The sequence below is a fragment of the Rosa rugosa genome, chromosome 3 (assembly GCF_958449725.1).
Source record: "Rosa rugosa chromosome 3, drRosRugo1.1, whole genome shotgun sequence".
NCBI lineage: Eukaryota > Viridiplantae > Streptophyta > Magnoliopsida > Rosales > Rosaceae > Rosa > Rosa rugosa.
In genome coordinates, this window is record NC_084822.1 from 21,462,719 (window position 1) to 21,482,953 (window position 20,235).

The 20,235-nt window shown below is 38.4% G+C and overlaps 1 protein-coding gene and 1 long non-coding RNA gene across 18 annotated transcripts; one reads left to right on the plus strand and one right to left on the minus strand.

Annotated features, from left to right (window-relative positions):
* Positions 1 to 1,015: 1,015 nt before the first annotated feature.
* LOC133737429 (glutamate receptor 2.8-like) lies at positions 1,016 to 7,447 on the plus strand. Its single transcript, XM_062164981.1, has 5 exons — positions 1,016 to 1,301; positions 4,457 to 5,787; positions 5,885 to 6,197; positions 6,342 to 6,748; positions 6,893 to 7,447. The coding sequence occupies exons 1-5, from the start codon at positions 1,016 to 1,018 to the stop codon at positions 7,445 to 7,447; spliced, it is 2,892 nt and encodes a 963-aa protein (XP_062020965.1).
* An 8,374-nt stretch (positions 7,448 to 15,821) lies between these two features.
* Positions 15,822 to 19,761, minus strand: LOC133735440 (uncharacterized). Of its 17 annotated transcripts, none has more exons than XR_009859027.1 (10): positions 19,087 to 19,761; positions 18,899 to 18,991; positions 18,744 to 18,802; positions 18,603 to 18,648; positions 18,384 to 18,505; positions 18,213 to 18,271; positions 18,076 to 18,135; positions 17,911 to 17,992; positions 17,344 to 17,451; positions 15,822 to 17,217 (listed from the first exon to the last, which is right to left on the minus strand). It is a non-coding gene; the product is annotated as an uncharacterized LOC133735440 (long non-coding RNA). The 17 variants fall into 17 exon arrangements; XR_009859029.1 differs by having other exon boundaries at positions 18,076 to 18,140; XR_009859030.1 differs by having other exon boundaries at positions 15,822 to 16,350; positions 16,522 to 16,566; positions 16,673 to 17,217; positions 17,911 to 18,271.
* Between the last annotated feature and the right edge of the window lie 474 nt (positions 19,762 to 20,235).

Consider the following 20,235-nt stretch of genomic DNA (forward strand, 5'->3'; position numbering starts at 1 on the left):
ACTTGTCACACATTAACATGGAGTAAATTGATAATTAGCTTAATGTCAAAACTAGTTCAACATGGACACAAACTATAAACCAATAATTGTAACTTAATGAAAGAGTGTATCAATTCATTAAGGTTAATAATCCAATTCTTAGTCTGCAAGAAATTAATACTACAATGAAGTGTTGCATTAAGGATCTAACTAGGAGACCTAATCCGATATGAACTGCTTTAATGAGAAGCTTCTTGAGGTTTAAGTCACCTATATAAATAGATGAATTGGTCCCTGTTGCTACCATGATTTATTGCATTAGTTCTGTCCATTGAGAAGCAAGTTGGTAAGCAACAGAAGGCTATATTCAAGTGATCAAGTTTTGTAGCTGCATAAGATGGAATCCATGCCTGTAATTGCTGAAGGTAAGAGAGTTAATGTGCATATGATTGTGAGCGTGAATATATGATTTTACATTTGAGATATTTGTCAGTGTACGTATACTAAACAAATTTGTTCCAAAAAGTTGATATGTAATAAAAAATGACTCGGAGATTAACACGGTACAGGTTTGTTTTTATAAGCGCAAGTTGTTTGGTTTTGGTCAAGCCACCGGCAGATGAAATGTGAGTAAGTTCGAAGTTCACTCGGTTTACAGGAAAAACACTAGCAGAAGTGAGTAAGAGCTAGGGACAAGTTTATAATTCTATATCATACAAGTCAATTGAATTTATAGCTAGAAAGACTTGAGTCTTCAGACAAAAAATAAAAAAATAGACCCAGGACTCCTGTTACACGGTTCTGCTTTGAGTCATGGCCACACTGTTTTTTATGCTAATTTGATCACATTAAAATAAGTAATAGTTTGTTTGATTCTGTTTGTACCGTATGGATTAGGTGCTACTTGCTAGTGCTAAAAGACTAATCCTTTAATTTCCCGGGACTTTCAGTTCCTGTTTTCACTCCTTGTATAAATAGAGTTAAAACGTTTAAATGAAAATACAATTAAAGCTCAGAAGAATAATCTCCTGTGGTCATGAAGAACCATACAAATATCAACACCATCCTTGTTCCTTTTATATTTTTCTTTGTTCTGTTTTCATGGATTTTCATGGCCATGAATGCACAGAACACAACTATTCAAGTGAATGTGGGGGTTATTCTTGACTTTGATTCAGGGAGCCAAAAAACTGATGAGTTTTACTGGAGTTGCATGAATCTGGCCCTCTCAGACTTCTATGCATCCAATCCTCACTACAAGACTAGGCTAGTTTTGCTCCCAGGAAACTCCAAAGGAAATGTTGTTGGTGCAGCTGCTGCAGGTTCTTTTTCCTTATCTGACTCTCAACCTTATATGCTCGCAGCTAGCTATTATAAATTTATAATTAAGATATTTTTTCACGTAGTGTTGGTCTATATATGTCAATGGAGGTACGTCTATCCCATTTCAAGGTAGAGCTTTGTACAAAGCGTCCATGTGCTGCAGCCTAGTAGTTTTTATAAACTTAAATGTTGTGCACTCAACTAAATCTAACAATCTAGTCATTTCAGATGAATTGCTCATTAAACTCTTTGAGATTAATTTGTCTGTATATTTTTTACTTAGATCATTTTCTTCGTCTTTTTTTTTTTTTGTTTAAAAATAAAAAGTTACTAAATTTCCTAACCAACTAGCTATCGGTCTATCGCATTACTCTGTAAAATGTCATTAGATTTATTAAAAGAATACAAACACACACAGCCCTTTTAGTGAGCGATCCTTTTTTTTTTTGCCATTTTGAGAGATTGCTCATTAGACTCACTTTTCAATCACATATTCACATCTTAACCGTTCAGTTTTTAGGTATATATGAGTAGATCATCTTTGCAAATTTTTTAGCCAAATTGATAATCATTAAAGCGTTCATAACTACGATTTACAATTATGAACATGAACGGTTCGTCCATTAATTTAATCTAGTTTGATGTCTTAATGATCATCAATTTGGCTAAAAATTTGCAGAAATTATCTATACATTAGGACCTAAAAACTGAATAGTCGAGATGCCGAAATACGATCGAAAAGTGTGTCCCACAAAGAATCTCTTACAATAGCCAAAAAAAGGGGATCCCTTAATGGAAGAAAAAATAACATCCCATTTTTGTTTTTAAAAATGAAAATAATAAGAAAATCTGTTCGTTAGCCTATTTTTAAAAATACTGAAAATAAAAATTGAAAATATTTTCTAACTTTACTCTAAAAATCAGAAAACGTCAATTTGACGTTTTCAACGTTTTCTCTCAATCTGCTTTCATTCCTCACCAAAAACACTCCACTTCTTCATACTTACACTTCCAATAACACTGGGTTACTGGGTAACTCAAAGAGAAAAAACTACCCAGACCCCTGAAGTCGTCGGATTTTGACCAAACTACGCCGTTAACGGTGCTGTTGTTGGATTATGACTAGGAATCTGTGAGAGTTCTAGATCGATTTGGATTCTTGTATTGAATCTACAGAAACGATGAATGAGAAACATATAAGATTTATATAAATATAGAACACTTATATGATTAATTATCATCTGGATATTGAGTTGATTATGTATAGTCTCTTGCATGATTGATAAGTGATTTTGGCCAGTAAACACTTGATTGTATTGGCCGTTGCATCAAGAATAGCTTTCCTTGTTTGCTCGTCAATTTGCTTCATCTAATTTTAGGAAAATCAAATAAAGAAGATTCATGGGCACGCCAATCCATTGATAGCCTATTGCCTCTGAGTTATACTGAATCTCCATTCAGTCTCAACTTCCATGACACCATGACTCATGAATTCTGATATTAAAAAGGAATATAAAAAAAAAACAGAATGGAATACCGAACTCATTTTCAATATGGAAAATATAATCTCTTTTTTCTTTTTTTCATTTTTAAAAAATGTTTTTGAAAACTTTACGGAACGGGTTTGGGTGTTTTCTTTCAAGCTTTTGCGCTTTTTCAGTTTTTTTTGTTGCTTGTGGACCACTGGTCAGTTGCCACGTACTGTTATTGTATCATTCTTATAATCAAATAAAAATTTCTTTCTTTTTTAAAGAGAAAAAAAGGACCACAAACGGAAGGACGTACGAATACTAAATGCTCTCCCTAAAGCTAAAAAGTTTTGTGTTTTTTTTTTACCATTTTGAATAAAGAAAAATGCTATTCATTTACTATTTTGTACGTTTATACATATTGAAACTCAAAAACAATTCAACCACCTCCCAAGAGATTTTGATGGATTCTATCTCACACAAAAAATGAAGAAGCTCTTCACAAAAATAAAAATAAAAAAAATTGAAGAAGCAATCCTTAATAGGTGACACTCATCCATTTTGCCTTAGACCTATTTTCCCACTATCATCCTCTGCCTCTGCTCTCATCTAATAAATTTTTTTTTTCTCACTATAGCTCTAGAACCCTTAATCCTTCTAGCTAATTAAGCTCACTTCCAATGGTATTGTTAAGATGACACATATACACATGTTTCTTTTGTAAATTAGATATGAAATAAATTATGTCATTAGTTTACTATATTTTTTGTCTAACATTTTGGCTGGTTAGTTTTCTCTTACTGTTCATATATCATTATGCACAACATCAAGAATGGTAGATTGCCATACTTTTTTGTCATTGATATAGTATTATAGTTGGATCCATACATCCATTGCTTAAATATTAAAGAAGAAAAAAAAATTAACCTACCAAAAACATCATAACAAATTGTAAATACAAATACTAGTAAATCAATCAATTAGACTCAATCAGAGTCCATATAGAATTTAAACAATTCGTGGATTAAGTAAACCCATGAATTATAAAAACTTATTTCGGGGTTACTTTGTTTCTTGTTTTTGCGCTTAATCAAAAAAGATGGGTGTGCTAGGGGTATGCTATTTAGTATGCTCGTGTGAGGGGTGTGCTAGAGTTGTGTGCTCTATGTAATGACTTCTACTGACGGCCCTCTGGGCAAGTCATTATTGTACTGCTTGCTGAAATGCTGAATGAGATTGACCTTTTCACCTCAAAAAAAAAAAAAAAAATTATAAAAACTCAAACAAAATCTTTTAAAATCTGAATTTAATACAGGCCCCATAGATTCCTAGAGATTATCATCCCTTCTTACATAACCGACATTTTTTGTTTCCTTTGCCTTTTCATGTTGGAAAGAAATTAATTAAAAAAAAAAAGAAAAAAAGTTGTTGTCTTGATAGGGGCCCTCTATGACGAAAGATGATTTGTATTCTGCTTTTGGTTTGTTGGTCGTGCCATCTTAAAAATAATCTTCTACATATCAAGTGATTTCATGCTGTTGATCTTGCACTTGTGTCCAAAACGTTGTGGTTTTGCAGTTTAAGGGATATCTCCTCAATGTGTCTCTGATCTTGATAGTTGTACGTAAATTTTCTTCTAATAGGAATCTATTTGATAAGATGTTTTCTTTTCCATGAATACACAGCTGTAGATTTGATAAACAATGCAGAAGTCCAAGCAATCATAGGGCCTGTAACATCAATGCAGGCGAACTTCGTTGTTAATGTGGGATACCAAGCTCAAGTGCCCATTTTAACTTTTTCTGCATCCAGTCCTTCTCTTGCTTCACTCGGGAGCTCTTTCTTTTTCCGACTTACACAAAATGACTCAATCCAAGTGAAAGCCATAAGTAATATTGTTCAGAACTTTGGATGGAGACAAGTTGTTCCCATCTTTGAAGACACTTCTTATGGGGAGGGAATTATACCGTTTCTAATCGATGCCTTGCAAACTGTTGAAGCTCATGTTCCCCACAGAAGTGTAGTTTCCCAATCAGCCACTGATGATCAAATTGAAATTGAGCTTAACAGGTTAAAAGGGATGCCAACTAGAGTCTTCATTGTGCATATGAATCCTCATCTGTGCTCCAGGCTATTTGCCAAGGCAAAAAAGATTGGAATGGTGAGTGATGGTTATGTTTGGATCATTGCTAGTGGGATATCTAATCGTTTAAGTTTGATGAAACATTCACACCTAAATTCCATGGAAGGTGTGTTAGGTATACAAACATACATTCCAAGAACACTAAAGCTTAGAGAATTTGAAAAGCGGTGGAAAATGAAATTCCAACAAGAGAATCCAAACGTAACTAAGATTAAGTTGGATGTTTACGGATTTCAAGCTCATGATGCTGTCTTTGCACTAGCTATGGCAGTCGAACAAGTCGGATATACAAGCATTGAATATCAAAAGCCAAGTGATTCCTTCAAGGCAACAGATCTTGATGCCCTTAAGGTATCTCAGTATGGTCAAAAACTTGTTGGAGCCCTGTCTGGTATTAGATTTGAAGGTTTAGCTGGAGATTTCAATGTCGTAGAAGGGGAGCTTCAGTCATCAACTTATAACATAATTAATGTAATTGGTGGTAAAGCAAAGGCAATTGCGTTGTGGACTCCAGAAAAAGGAATGGTTGTTCCAACAAACACAAGCAAAATCTTTACTAATTCCAAGTGCATTTTTGGACCCATTAAGTGGCCAGGTGATCCTATCTGTGTTCCTAGAGGATGGAAGATCCCAACTAATGGAAATAAGTTGAAAATAGGTGTTCCTGTCAAGAAAGGTTTTGAAGAGTTTGTTAGGATCACGAAAGATCCTAATACTAACACAACGACTGTCACAGGGTTCTGTATTGATGTCTTCCTTGCAGCAGTGAAATTATTACCATATGATCTTCCTCATGTTTTCATTCCCTATGAAAATTCTAATGGGTCGATGAATGGGACTTATGATGATTTGGTCTATCAAGTATATCTCGAGGTAAAGTTCTTTATCCAAGTCTATAGAGTTTCTCTTTTTGACTCAACTTTCTTTTGAAAGAGAGAATTCAATTAATTTCTTTTGTTTCATTCGACAGAAATTTGATGCTGTTGTTGGAGATACAACAATTAGAGCAAACAGATCCTTGTATGTTGACTTTACAATGCCATACACTAAATCTGATGTAGGAATGGTTGTGCTAATCAGAGACAGCACAAGGAAAAATGCATGGATTTTCATGAAGCCTTTGACATGGGGCCTTTGGTCGACAACTTTGTGTTTCTTTATCTTTATTGGTTTTGTTGTTTGGGTATTGGAACATCGAGTTAATGAAGATTTTCGGGGTCCTCCTTCACATCAAGTTGGAACAAGCTTCTGGTTTTCTTTCTCAACCATGGTTTTTGCACATAGTAATATCCATGACCTCTCTCTAGCTAATTTGTTCACATAGATTTTCGGGGTCCTCCTTCACATAAATTTGTTCTCCTTCCTTCAGAGTAATGCATATATTGACCGACTTTAACCATTTTTGTACACCTTTTAAAATTTTACAGGGGAGAGAGTGGTCAGCAACTTGGCTAGATTTGTGATGACTATATGGGTATTTGTTATGCTCATAGTGACACAAAGTTACACAGCTAGTCTCTCATCACTATTAACAGTCCAACAACTCATGCCGACTGTTACTGACTTAAGTGATCTTTTAAGGAATGGCGATGATGTCGGCTACATCGAGAATGCCTTTGTTCGTGAAGTCTTGTATGAAATAGGTTTTAATAATACCAGGCTCAGGGTTATTAAATCCGCGGAAGATGGTGATAAAGAGCTCACAAAAGGTACTACAAAGGGTGGTATTGCTGCTTTTGTTGGTGGAACGCCATTGTTGAAGGTTTTTGTTGCAAAGTACTGCTCCAAATACACCATGATTGGACCTATCTCCAAAACTAATGGGTTTGCTTTCGTAAGAACTCTCTCCTCGTACTGTTTTTGTTATCGTTATGCAAGTTTTAAAATTCCCTAAAGCAAACGATCTATAGTGTCGATACGTACGCATAACTGGCTTTTTTTTTTTTTCCTTTTTTTCTTTTTGTGGGTGGCTTTGCAGGTGTTCCCTAAACGTTCACCTCTTGTAGCTGATATGTCAAGCGCAATCCTAAATTTGACCGAAGGAAAGGAGATTCTGAATCTTGAAGCCACTTGGCTAGGGAACGAAAGCATTTGTCAAGGCTCAAGTTCTGCCAATATATCTGGCAACAGTCTTGGCCTTGAGAGCTTTTGGGGACTATTCCTCATTGCTGGAGTCGCTTCTGTATTAGCTCTCATCATATTTTTTGCTTCCTTCCTTTACGAGCATAAGCATGTCTTGATGCCCCCTAATTCAAGAGCTTCCATATGGAGAAGGATTCATGCCTTAATTGAAATTTTTGATGATAGAGATGCCAGCTCTTATACTTTCAGAAGCAGTCAACCGTCTAATAAAATCATTAGTGTTGGCGATCATGGACCGAATGCGTCACCGATTAGCAACTGGCCAGAAAGCCCCTTCAGCTATACAAACCATGAAGATCTTGACTCTGTATTTGGAGGTCAACAAACACCAGCTCCAGGTGGAGCATCTCCGGAACCAGTTCCAACTATTGAGCTTGCTATCACTATTTAATAAATGCATGCATTGAACTCGCAAAATATATGAGATTCAGTGAAAGAAAGAAAGAAATAAAATTCTGAATTATGTGTGGATGTTGCTATATGTCTCTTAATAAAAGTGTAGAAATGAAAATTTTTTCCCCCACCCCACCTATCACATGGAGATTTGAACTTGTGTTCCACCGTATCAATTTCTATATCCCAAATAACTACCAGGCGACATCTCACAAACACTATGTTACTTAACTTGTGTTGTTAATAAACAACTTTGAGTTCGTTACTGTTACCTGATTCAGATCATGGCCACATTTATATACGTCTATATCCTAAGACAGCTTGAAGAAAAGAATTGTTGAGCTTTAAGCTATGTGACTATCAGATCCTAATTTTCCAATAGTTGTTGCTAAAGTTGGTCCTATAATTTTCGAACTATCTTTGTAGTACTCTAGGAATGAAATGCCTACCCTCATTGTGTACTTACATAGGCATTTGCAAGCATAATTAGCTATAATGAGCCACGCTCATGCTACCGCCAGCGGTACCAACTCCCGCCAAAGGAATGACCTACGGGTACACAGCCAAGCAGGCTACCGCCTGAGCCCCGGCTTACCCCCAGATCACCGCTGACGCGCCGCGCCAAAACAGCATTAGAAGCTCCAGAAGCTGGGGACTAAAGCATATCAGTCCCACATCGAAAACATGAAGAAGATCATCTCCTTCTTCACCTATAAAAGGTTCTCTATTCTCTCCTCATTAATTACGTATTCAATACTTACCTACTGTTATTTTGTCAACATAAATACATTGACTAACTTAGGCATCGGAGAAGAGAAGACCGCCCAACGCGGTCTCCCTCTGACGCCCTCTGTATTTTACTTGACAGGTAGCGGAAGCTCTGAGAACACCACAAGTATCGGTCCGCCCATCGGACCAGCGTTAGCAAAGGTTTAGCTACCGCTGAACTTTAAACATTAACACATTGTTTATCATTCCCAGGACCCAATGTTGGTGCATTTTAAGCACCTGACCCCGAATTCACGGTGTGAGTGTTACAAAGCAGAATGTAAATAAACTCTTCCCTCTAGGCTCGTCCAACCTATTTCCGGCTCGATAAACTCTTAGTACTTCTTTGCAAAAGATTTTAGAGATGGAAGGGTGAGCAAAACCACGTGCTCATTGAGTAGATCATGTAATATGCCAGTAAAGCCATGTCATTTTACACACGCTAGGAGGTAATATATCGTATACACATCAATTCATCACACACTACTAAAAAAACTGCATATAAGGACACTGGAACAGAGTCCTCTAATACATTTAAGGACTCTCTAAAAAAGAGTCCTCTATCCAGCAGTCCTTGTAAGTCATATACAAGGACACTGGAAAAGAGTCCTCTTTTCCTTACTAGGACACATAAACTGTGTCCTTAAAAGCAAAAAATCAGTGTCCTTATATCTATAAGAGGACACTTGAATTGTGTCCTTATATCACCAAAAAATGTGTCCTTGTAACTATAAGAGGACACTGTTTAAGTAAAACAGATTCGAGAGAGAATGTAGAGAGAATTGTAATTTTATTATTGAGAATAGGAGCCCTATATATAGGGATTACAAAGTACTAGTTCTAATGGTACAAGGAATACCAATCCGCGTAGGATTGGGAAATCTAGAACCTTCTCTCCTATTCCTATTCCTAGTTTGAGAAGGCACACTAAACTTGATTTTCCTTCAACACTCCCCCTTGTGCCGCTCAAACGTGGTGGTGACGCTTCATCCGTTGCCTCGTTAAAAACCTTGCCAGGTAACAAAAACCCTGTGGGATAAAAATAACCCTGGTCGAAGGACAAAAAGAGCACAACACGTCCTTCACTCTTCGAGATCGAACATGTAGACATCATAACTCCCCCTGATGTCGATATCTCCCCCTGATTGCTACAATCGTGGGAGTTCGGATAACTTTCTCAATCCGATGCTCTTCACATGTTTCTCGAAGGTGGATTTAGGTAACGACTTAGTAAATAAGTCCGCTACATTATCCTCTGATCGGATTTGATTCACTTCAATCTTTAGAATGATTGTTGTTGCTGATTATAAAAGAACTTAGGCGATATATGCTTGGTGTTGTCGCCCTTGATGAAACCTAACTTCATTTGTTCAATACAAGCTGCATTATCCTCATAAATGCATGTAGGTTCATCTGTGGTAGACTTCAAACCACAACTTCCTTGAATGTGTCGAATTACAGACCTTAGCCATACACATTCACGAACAGCTTCATGTAGAGCAATAATCTCTGCATGATTTGAGGAAGTAGCAACAAGGGTCTGTTTCGTAGACCTCCAAGATATCGCAGTGCTTCCCATGGTAAAGACATAACCTGTTTGGGAGCGACCTTTGTGAGGGTCAGAGAGGTACCCTGCATCAGCAAAACCCATCAAGACATCATTGTCGTTTTGATGGAGGGAGATAGGAGGACGCCGGCCACCATGAGCGGCGCCGGCGCCGGCGCCGGCAACATGGACGGGGGCGTTTTGCCTTTTGGGATCCGATCCAATTTTCCGTCATTCCTTTTCTCTCTGTAGGGATAGAATAGGCCCATATCAATCGTACCTCTTAGGTATCGAAAGATGGTCTTTACACCAATCCAATGGCGGCGTGTTGGCGCAGAGCTGTGTCGAGCTAACAAGTTCACTGCGAATGAGATATCCGGTCTTGTGCATTGAGCTAAGTACAATAATGCGCCTATTGCACTCAAATAGGGCACTTCGGCCTCTAAGGGTTCTTCGTCCTCATCCCTTGGACGAAACGGATCTTTTCCGGGCTCAAGACTACGGCCGATCATAGGAGTACTCGCAGGCTTCGCTTTATCTTCATTAAAGCGCCTTAGAATTTTCTGAGTATATGCAGACTGATGGATCAAAATCCCATCACTACGGTGCTCGAGTTCTAAACCGAGACAAAACCGTGTTTTCCCAAGATCTTTCATCTCAAATTCGGATTTCAAGTAATTAGCAGTTTCCTTTAACTCATCTAGAGTTCCAATTAGGTTCATGTCATCGACATAAACTGCTACGATTGCAAATCCGGAACTTGTTCTTTTAATGAACACGCATGGGCATATTTCATTGTTAATATATCCCTTCCCAATCAAGTAGTCACTTAGACGGTTATACCACATCCGTCCGGATTGTTTTAATCCATATAGTGAGCGTTTTAACTTTATTGAAAACGCGCTCCGTGGTTTAGAGCCACTTGATTTGGGTAATTGAAGTCCATCTGGAACCTTCATATATATCTCTGAATCTAGATCCCCATAGAGATATGCTGTAACCACATCTATAAGCTGCATGTCAAGTTTTTCGGAAACTACCAAACTGACAAGGTAGCGGAACGTTATAACGTCCATTACGGGAGAATATGTCTCCTCGTAGTCGATTCCAGGGCGTTGTGAGAAACCTTGCGCCACAAGGCGGGCTTTATATCTTACCACCTCATTTTTCTCATTACGCTTTCTAACAAAGACCCATTTATGGCCAACAGGCTTTACACTTGGGGGTGTCTGCGTTACAGGCCCAAATACCTGTCTCTTTGTTAGTGAATCCAATTCAACCTGGATCGCATCTTTCCATTTAGGCCAATCTGCTCTTCGTTGACATTCTTCAACAGAGCGAGGTTCGATATCATCATATTCTATAATTCCTTTTGCAATATGATATGCAAATGCATCATCAATCGCTATAGAATTTCTATCCATCATCTCATGTACACTAGTGTAATTTATGGAGATCTCTCTATTCTCTGGAGTTGGTTCTGACATTGGAGCGTCCCCCAATGATGTCTCTTGGACATAACCATAATCCGGAATATTCTCATGAGATGGATTATTCACATCGATGATTAATGGATTATTTTGTGCCAAACTCGCTTTCTTTCTTGGGCGAGAATCCATCGAACCTATGGGCCTCCCGCGCTTCCTGGCAGGAGTCGTGGGCCTAGCCACATCGTCACCATCACTAGGGACGTTGGCGCCATGCTCAAATGCCCTTGAGATGGCGTCATGTCCTCTGATTTTAGGGACATCAATCCTTGCAGGCACGTTTGCAGCAGGTATGTGTGATCTCGTCACTTTAGCGATATCAGAAAACGCATCAGGCATCGATTCTGCTACGTTCTGAAGATCGAGAATTCTCCGCACTTCAATTTCGGATTGTGCGGTTCAGGGATCAAGATGAGACAGAGTGGGGACAGACCACGACAATTCATGTCGTTCCTGTTGAACATTGATGTTCTTATCTCCCCCTAACGACGGGAAGACTGTCTCATCGAAGTGACAATCCGCAAATCTTGCGGTAAAGAGATCGCCTGTCAAGGGTTCTATATAGCGGACAATTGTTGGAGAATCATATCCAACGTAGACGCCTAATCGTCGTTGAGGACCCATTTTGGTGCGCTGTGGCGGCGCAATTGGCACATAAACTGCACACCCAAATATGCGTAAGTGTGAGACATCAGGCTCATACCCAGTCACCATCTGGGACGCAGAAAAGGGTTGAGTGGCAGTGGGCCTCAGACGAATAAGCACAGCTGCATGCAATATTGCATAGCCCCAAGCAGAAATAGGGAGATTGGTGCGCATTACCAATGCCCTAGCGACCATTTGTAGTCGTTTAATGGCGGCTTCTGCGAGACCATTTTGGGTGTGAACATGAGGAACTGGATGTTCAACTTCAATCCCAATGGACATGCAATAATCATCAAAAGATTTTGATGTAAACTCCCCAGCATTGTCTAACCTTATAGAATTAATAGGATGATCAGGGTGGTGAGCCCTTAACTTAATAATTTGTGCTAGGAGTTTAGCAAATGCAGCGTTCCTTGTGGACAATAGCATGACATGTGACCAGCGTGTCGATGCATCAACCAACACCATAAAATATCGAAATGGTCCGCAAGGTGGTTGAATAGGTCCACAAATATCACCTTGAATTCTTTGCAAGAATGGTATATTTTCTTTAGTGTCCTTTGCATAGGATGGTCTCGATCCTAACTTTGCTAAAGAGCAGGCTTTGCAGAACGAATAATGGGCTTTAGAAACAACCAATGAGGATTTTGGTTGAGCCATGAAGTCACAATTGACTCTAGAAGTAGAAATTGGAGTCAGGGGAGCAGAGGTGGCGTCAAAGCCACCCTTGAGCCGCAGGGGGATGGCGGCGCCGGCTAGTGGTGGCCGGACTTGAAGGGGGAAGGCGCCGTGAGGCGCAGGTGCTCCTCCTTGATCCAAATTTCGGGTTTTACTTCCTTTCGTTCTGAAAAAGGGATGTCCGTGTGAAGTCTTTAATATACGGATCATCATGTCACGACCTGGGTGTCCCAAACGGTCGTGCCAAAGCCTATATGTGTCTGAATCCCATAAATCATCTCTCATAACATGATTGGATTCAATTACTCGAATAGTGGTTGCATACAACCCACTAGATCGACACATAAGTTTCTCTAAGACTCATTTATGTCCGTAGTCATTAGAGGTGATGCAAAGGAACTCTTGTCCATTCTCACAATGCGTTTCCGCATGAAAACCATTGGCTCTTATATCTTTAAAACTCAATAGGGTTCTTCCTGCCCTAGGAGCATAAAGAGCTTCGGTGACATTTAAAATTGTGCCATTTGGCAACATAAATTGGGCTGGTCCTCTACCATGAATCAATTGACATGATCCAGCCATCGTAGTCACGGAAGATCGAGATGGTGTCATCCATAGAAATAGTTGCCTATTTCGAAGGATAGTATGTGTAGTTGCACTATCCACGAGGCATTCTAGCTTTCCGGGAAACATACTGAAAAATAATAAAGTTCGAATTAAAAATATGTCCAAGACATTGTATAGAACAAATCGAAAACTTTATTAAAATAGCCAATGATTACATCAAAGTTTCGTGACCAAAATCTAATCCAATACAAATCAAATCGTAGACAAATCGTAGTCACTCTATCCGTTTAGTAACTCTAATCAAATATGACCAGGGAAGTAGAGAGATGTCGGTGGAGCGAGGCTCTCTTAAGTACCACTAATCTCAATTACCTTCCTAGACATCATACTTAATTCGATGCGCCACATAAGATAGAATTAATACAAGATGTCATTTATTGACTAAGGCATAATTGCCATTACATAATGCTTGGAAACATAAAGGACTACACTAATCAAAATCTGCAGCATCCTTGTGCAATTCCTTGCCAGATTTGAAGTCCGCTATAGTGAGATTGACGTTGGCATCATCACCATCTTCTTCTTCTTCTTCTTCGGCAAAATTAGCTTCATGCTCTCTAAAGTCTCTATATGCCTTGTAATGTGCAGCTAATTGCTTGCTTGCATTGCATTGCTTGAACCAATGTTCAATAGATCCACATCTATGGCATGCATCATTACGATTTCCTCCCTTGAATTGAGATGCATCACGTGCATGAGGACGAGATTGACGTCCTTGTTGGACAATGGCGCCACCCCTATGGCCGGCGGCCTTGTGTCCCCCTCTCCCACGTTGGCCCTTGTTGCCACGTGCTCCTGCGCCATTTTGGCGGTTTCCTTCCTTTGTAGGGCGGTTATATGTACCAAAACGTCCGTTGTGTCCCTTAATTTTAGGGTTCCGCTCCTTGCGCCCTCCTTTGGGTGCATTATTATAATTCGCCTCTTGAACGCTCTTAGTTCCTATAGGCCTTGAATTATAATTCTTCACGAGGATATTATCATGTTTTTCAGCTACAGACATAATATTAATTAGCTGATGAAACCTCGTGAGCCGTCCAGTATTGAATTCAGTTCGGTATTGCTTTGATAGCAAAATAGCTGAGACGGGGAAGGTGGAGAGAGTTTTCTCAATTAGTTCTTGCTCTGTGACAGGTTGTCCACAGAACCCCAACATGGTTTTGAGGCGAAGAACTTCTGAATTATATTCAGCTACAGACTTGAAGTCGGCGAATCGTAGATTGCCCCATCGAACTTTCAAGTCGGGGAGGAGGGTATCCTGAATATTACCAAAACGCTCTTCTAGCGCAACCCATAATTCCCTAGCATCCTTGATTGCCATGTACTCCAATCGGAGTGATTTATCCATGTGGCGTCTCATCAAGATGAGAGCGGTGGCATTATTTGTAGCCGTACGCTCAAATATGAGGTCGGGATTTGGTGCTTGAATTACGGGTAGGATCCCTTTTGAAGTGAGGTGGTTCTAAACATCTGTGACCCAACTATGATATTCCGAGCCAGTTGAGTCAAGTATAGGAAAGTCAAGCTTTGGCTTCGATATCCTGAAATAAGAAGAAGAAATATATTAGTTTCGGAGTTTAAAACTTCCACGACAACTAATAAATAAGATTTCTGAGCTATGCTACCAAGAAATCGATTTCCAAGAATAATTGGATTAGACCGAAACAATGATGTTTATATGGTCAAAATTCGATGCTTACGAACGCTCTTAGTCCGAAGTCTTACGAACGCTCTTAGTTCGTTAATTGCGTGAATTCCCACGATTCCGCTTTTCAATGATCGAACCCACGTTATAAGAAAGGTGGGATGTAGAAGAAGGGAGGTTGCAAGTCCCCGAAGAAAAAGGAGGAATTTAAATTCGAAAAGCGGGAACTTTAATATAAATACTTACTTGGTTAATTGGAGCTTGAATTCTTGAATTCTTGTACTTGGAAGCGATGTAGCTTGGTTGGTTTGTGTACTGCAGATTGCAGTTGCTGCCGGTTAGTATTGCAGGGCAGAAAGGCTAGTCAAGCTAGCTGGAGGCGCTGCAGGGGCAGCAGACTTGCGGCAAAGTTGCAGGAACGCTGCAGGGGCAGCGTGGAGCGGACGCACGGGCGCGGGGGCGCGCAGATGGGCAGCAGGGGCTGTGGTGAAAGGCTCGGCCTGGAGGGCTGCAAGAGCAGGCGGGCTAGGTGCTGCGGCAGTTTTGATGAAGAGGATTTCAGATTTTGTTTTGTGGCTAGAGTCGTGCTGATAACGTGTTTAAGTAAAATAGATTCGAGAGAGAATGTAGAGAGAATTGTAATTTTATTATTGAGAATAGGAGCCCTATATATAGGGATTACAAAGTACTAGTTCTAATGGTACAAGGAATACCAATCCGCGTAGGATTGGGAAATCTAAAACCTTCTCTCCTATTCCTATTCCTAGTTTGATAAGGCACACTAAACTTGATTTTCCTTCAACAGACACTTGATTTGTGTCCTTATATTATCAAAAATAGTGTCCTTATATGTATAAGAGGACACTTGAGTTGTGTCCTTACATCCGAAAATAGATGTCCTTAAATATAATAGAGGACACATAAACTGTGTCCTTAAAACTAAAAAATTGTCCAAAAAAAATATATTAAAAGAATGATCTTCAAACTGCTATATGACTTTGCCAACCAAAATGATCTTCAAATTAGCAATATTCAGTTCAATACAATCTCAAATCTTCCAGCTATACTCAATTACAAATGAAAATAATTCAAGATATTGAGTTTGGGATAGACTACACTAGCATTCTAATTGTTTGCTGGAGAGTTCGGGTTTCGATCACACAGCAATGACTGCAATCAGATAAACAATATGAATTAGAAAAACTTCATCCATCAACTAGGTGGTAGTTTAGTGTCAAATGCTATTTCCATTCTCAATGATCTACATGCTTCTACAGTCCTTGTTCTTTAAATGAGATAATGAGGCAGAGGGCATATACTTGGAAATTTGCTATCAAAAGAAGTAATAGTTATGGCCTCCTTAAGATGTTTAAAAGTGCACAGATAATTCAGGTTCTTTCTTTGAAGTGGAAGACTCAAATTGAGTAGATAAATAAAATAGGTTTCCAAAAGTGTACTTCTACTTTTCCGCAGTGTTTGTGCAGAATGTCATAGAACTGATCAGCTACCTGCACAACAGATCATGTCTCATAGCAATCCACTGAACTTGCTAAAGTAAGGATATAAGAAACAAAGAAAATAACTAGCAACAATTTTCTAATTGCAGCAAGGCATGCCATGTACAGGAAACGATTCCAGTTACTTTTGAAAGGAGAGAGGGGAGAGAGAGTTACAAATACCGTTAAATTACTAGTGTACATAAGTTCTCAGAGGAAGAAACCTAACTGCATAAAACCAATGAAAAGAAGTAAATTGTTTTTTTTTTTAAAAAGAAAGCAAAAATAAATTGTTGAAAGCATCAAACCAATAAACTTAGTACTTGATCATTACCATCTTCCATCTCTTTTCTTCAATTCCTTATTTGGATCACCATCGCCAAATACAAACGAGAAAAACTAAAAGAAACATGCTTACAGTCAATTCCTCCTTTCAACAAAACTTGAATGATTAAAATTAATAATGACAATTCAGCTAATAAACAATAACATAAACAATAAAGCAGGTATCAGAAGGAAGGTGAGCTGCATTAGAGCTAATATTGACAATTGCCCCTTTCTTCTTTCAATCACTTCCTAGATGCCATTGATGCCTATATATAGTAAAATGTCACATTAACATTGCTTCAGCTTCATGAAGGACAAAAGCCCAGAAATCAAAGTAGAAAAGTAACCGAAACAGTACAACAAGTATATGAACAGATCACATCATGAATAACATACCAGATAAAAACTCAAATGTCTCAGCAACATGAACAATATCATTCTATCTCGATAGATTAAAAACAGAGCACAAGAGTAGATATCTAACAAGGTAGGGCTATCATCTTGATAGAGAACTTCAATTTCAATCCAGCTGCATTCACCTTCGTCCAACAGCTGCAGAATTCAAGATTTGCATAACATAAGTATGGGATCAGTAGCCAAGGGTTCTACAGCAACATAAGTGAATGAAACTAGAAAACACAACTCAGACCCCAAATTTCTAAAAATCAGCCAAAGTACCTTTCGAAAGCCCACGGTAAATGGAATTGTAAGAACAACCATGCCTCTTGAAACATTCTTCATGGTTTTAGCAACAGCATTTCCCTCCATGCCTTCTTGTAGATTGCACTAATGAACAAAAGAAAAAAAAAATCAAGTCATAAATTTAATTGAATATAGTTTCTCACCACATCTTGCAACCTCGTCACCCCAAAATAAGAGTTACAAAACGGCATAAACAAACAAATAGAAGTAAAAAGTTTCTAATAGCTTAGGTATCACATGTTCTATTATACATGTTCCTTGTACAACAACCAAAAATCCAAATCAAATACAACATTATTCTCATTTTACTAAAGGAAAAGCACGTTCATTGCTTCCAATTCAAATGAACTGAAGCCATATATTTGAGACTCAGATGCATTTGATAAGAAGCCAAGATATGCTAGTTTAAATTTGTCCAAACATGTTCATTCGAATTTGAGAAGAAAAATATTTTGTTAATAATTTTGATTCTAATTTTTTTTTTTGGCAAATATTAGTTTTGATTTTTAGATAAACAAGTTCAATTCTTTACCAGTAACCTACCTTAAATTTGCAACAGATATCCACATTCACTCAATCTCACCACATCAGTAACGTAGTGTTACATGAAGGAATCGGGTTATCTCTGAAACAACAATAGAGCAGAAAACAAAACAAAAAATCAAAATACCAAGACAATCAAGAAAATAGAAACAAAGATATAGTTACCTGAAGTGTGACTAGTTCAAGGAGCTCCAACAGAAGATGCATGATTGCATTAGCCAATACCTATTCTAAATAGACCTGATACATAATTAGTACTCTAAAAGACTTTCACATAGGAAAGGAAAAAGGAAAAAGGTTACCAGAGCATGATTAAATGTATGTCTTTGCTATTGTGGCCAGTAAATAAGGATCCATTTTCCTACAGCAAACCAACACAAAGTTCAACAAGTGCAGATTACAGATGAAAATATAGGTCGACAAACTAACTTAAGATTGGAGATAGATCAAGATGAAAAGCATATCAGATAGACCTGCATAAGTGTAGAGAGATGACATTGAATTTATTATTCAGAATATCTAAATGGAACTTCAAATAATCTTTAGACCAAGATGAAAAGCACATCCACTTGCATTGGAAAGTGTCACTTGTAAACTGCAAATATAAATGGAAATAAAATTAATTCATGAAGCAGTGGTATGATCAAATAGAATAAATTGGTAGAGAAGAGTTTGAAGGGATGGGTTCGTACCAATTTCAGACTCAACACCAATTGGCCACTCGAGAGTTTGAAGAATCTGCATATATAGAGTATATTAAAAATAAGTAAATGAAATCAGCAAAGATAAAGCAGGAGCATGATTTTATCATTTAAAACTAGACATCAATATACTTGAAATACTTTGATGCAAGCAAGTCTACCAAGAAATTCGGCCACGTTGTAGAGTACACCTAGTGATAACAACAGAATTATCATAAAGATCTCTTCAAATAGCAATAAAGGAAAATCAAAGTCTGGCCAAGTCTATAGAGAAAACCATAACTTACAATGTTATGAAGAAACCTATGGAATATAGCAGAGTGAAACCTTCCTCCATTTCCCAACTTCAAAAACTCCATCAGTGTATCCAACACCACCTCCTAACAACATTATCAAATTTCAAATTAGAAGCAGTAAAGATATCTATAATTATCTGAATTGTTGTAAATTAAAAAAAAAAAAAAAAAAAAAGGACCTTGAGAGTTTCATCGGATTCCAGCAAAAGGAGGAGTTGGATGAGGGACTCGATGAGCTCGTCGAACTTGGACCAGATCCAAGTGCGGTATATGAACTCGGGGTGGTCGTCCTGGGAGTGATTGGGCTTGGAAGAAGGGAGGTTGTTGATGTGGGTTCTGGAGGTTCAGAGGTCGGAGAGCCTGATGATTTTCTGCTTCTGCTTTTGCTTCTTCGAAAGAATGGAGGCCACGGTTGCATCATCTGTACCTGTAGAATTTAAACCTACTGCTGCTTCCACACTCCGTTTGGATGAGCCCGACACGAGAAACCCACTGGGTTCGACAAGAGACGAAACTAAATTAAGATACCCAAAGAGAATAATCCCTCAATCCAGGTCAACCCAGTGGCCACCAAGTTCTTCGAAACTCAATTTGGTGGGTGACATTGAGATCGGTGAGAAAGGAAAAGAGGGGTTGTGGGAGAAGACGAGGGTTTGAGAGAAATAGGGAATTTCTAATCATCAACCAAAGCACACAAATCTGGCCAGAAGAAAAAGTGAGAGACAGATGAGAGAGAGGGAAAAATCTGAGCTCCAATTTGGTTTGGGTTTATTCGACGAGGAAGAGACGCAGATAAGAGAGAGTGAGAGGGCGGTCAAAATATGTGCGGGAAATTTTTAACTTTTGGCGAAAAAAAGGGCGGGACTGCGCCTGTTTTCTTTATCTCGTCCTCTTAGGGTTATCAGGACACCTCGATAAGACACCTCGATAAAACTGTGTCCTTATAGGATGTCCTAAAAAGTGGTTTTTGTAGTAGTGACATCGCATCATCACTTCTTATTTATTATCCTTCAATTTAAGGTACCCCACAGGAACCCTAATGGCTTTCCCTAGCCCTATACCACCATGTAACGCATCCTTACCTCGGCATAATCAATCAAAAAGTTTACATGTTCCATAACTAGTCAAACAATGGATCCAACACATAACATATAAAACCCCCGCATATTTCACAAATAGACATGCTTCACTTTAAAATAGAGAGATATTTCGTAAATTGCTAAAATCATGTTTTCCCACCATTTTTGTAGCAAATAAGAATATTTGAAATATACTACACAACTCACTTGTCATGCCCCGATTTTTAAACATAATTAAAAATCAATATA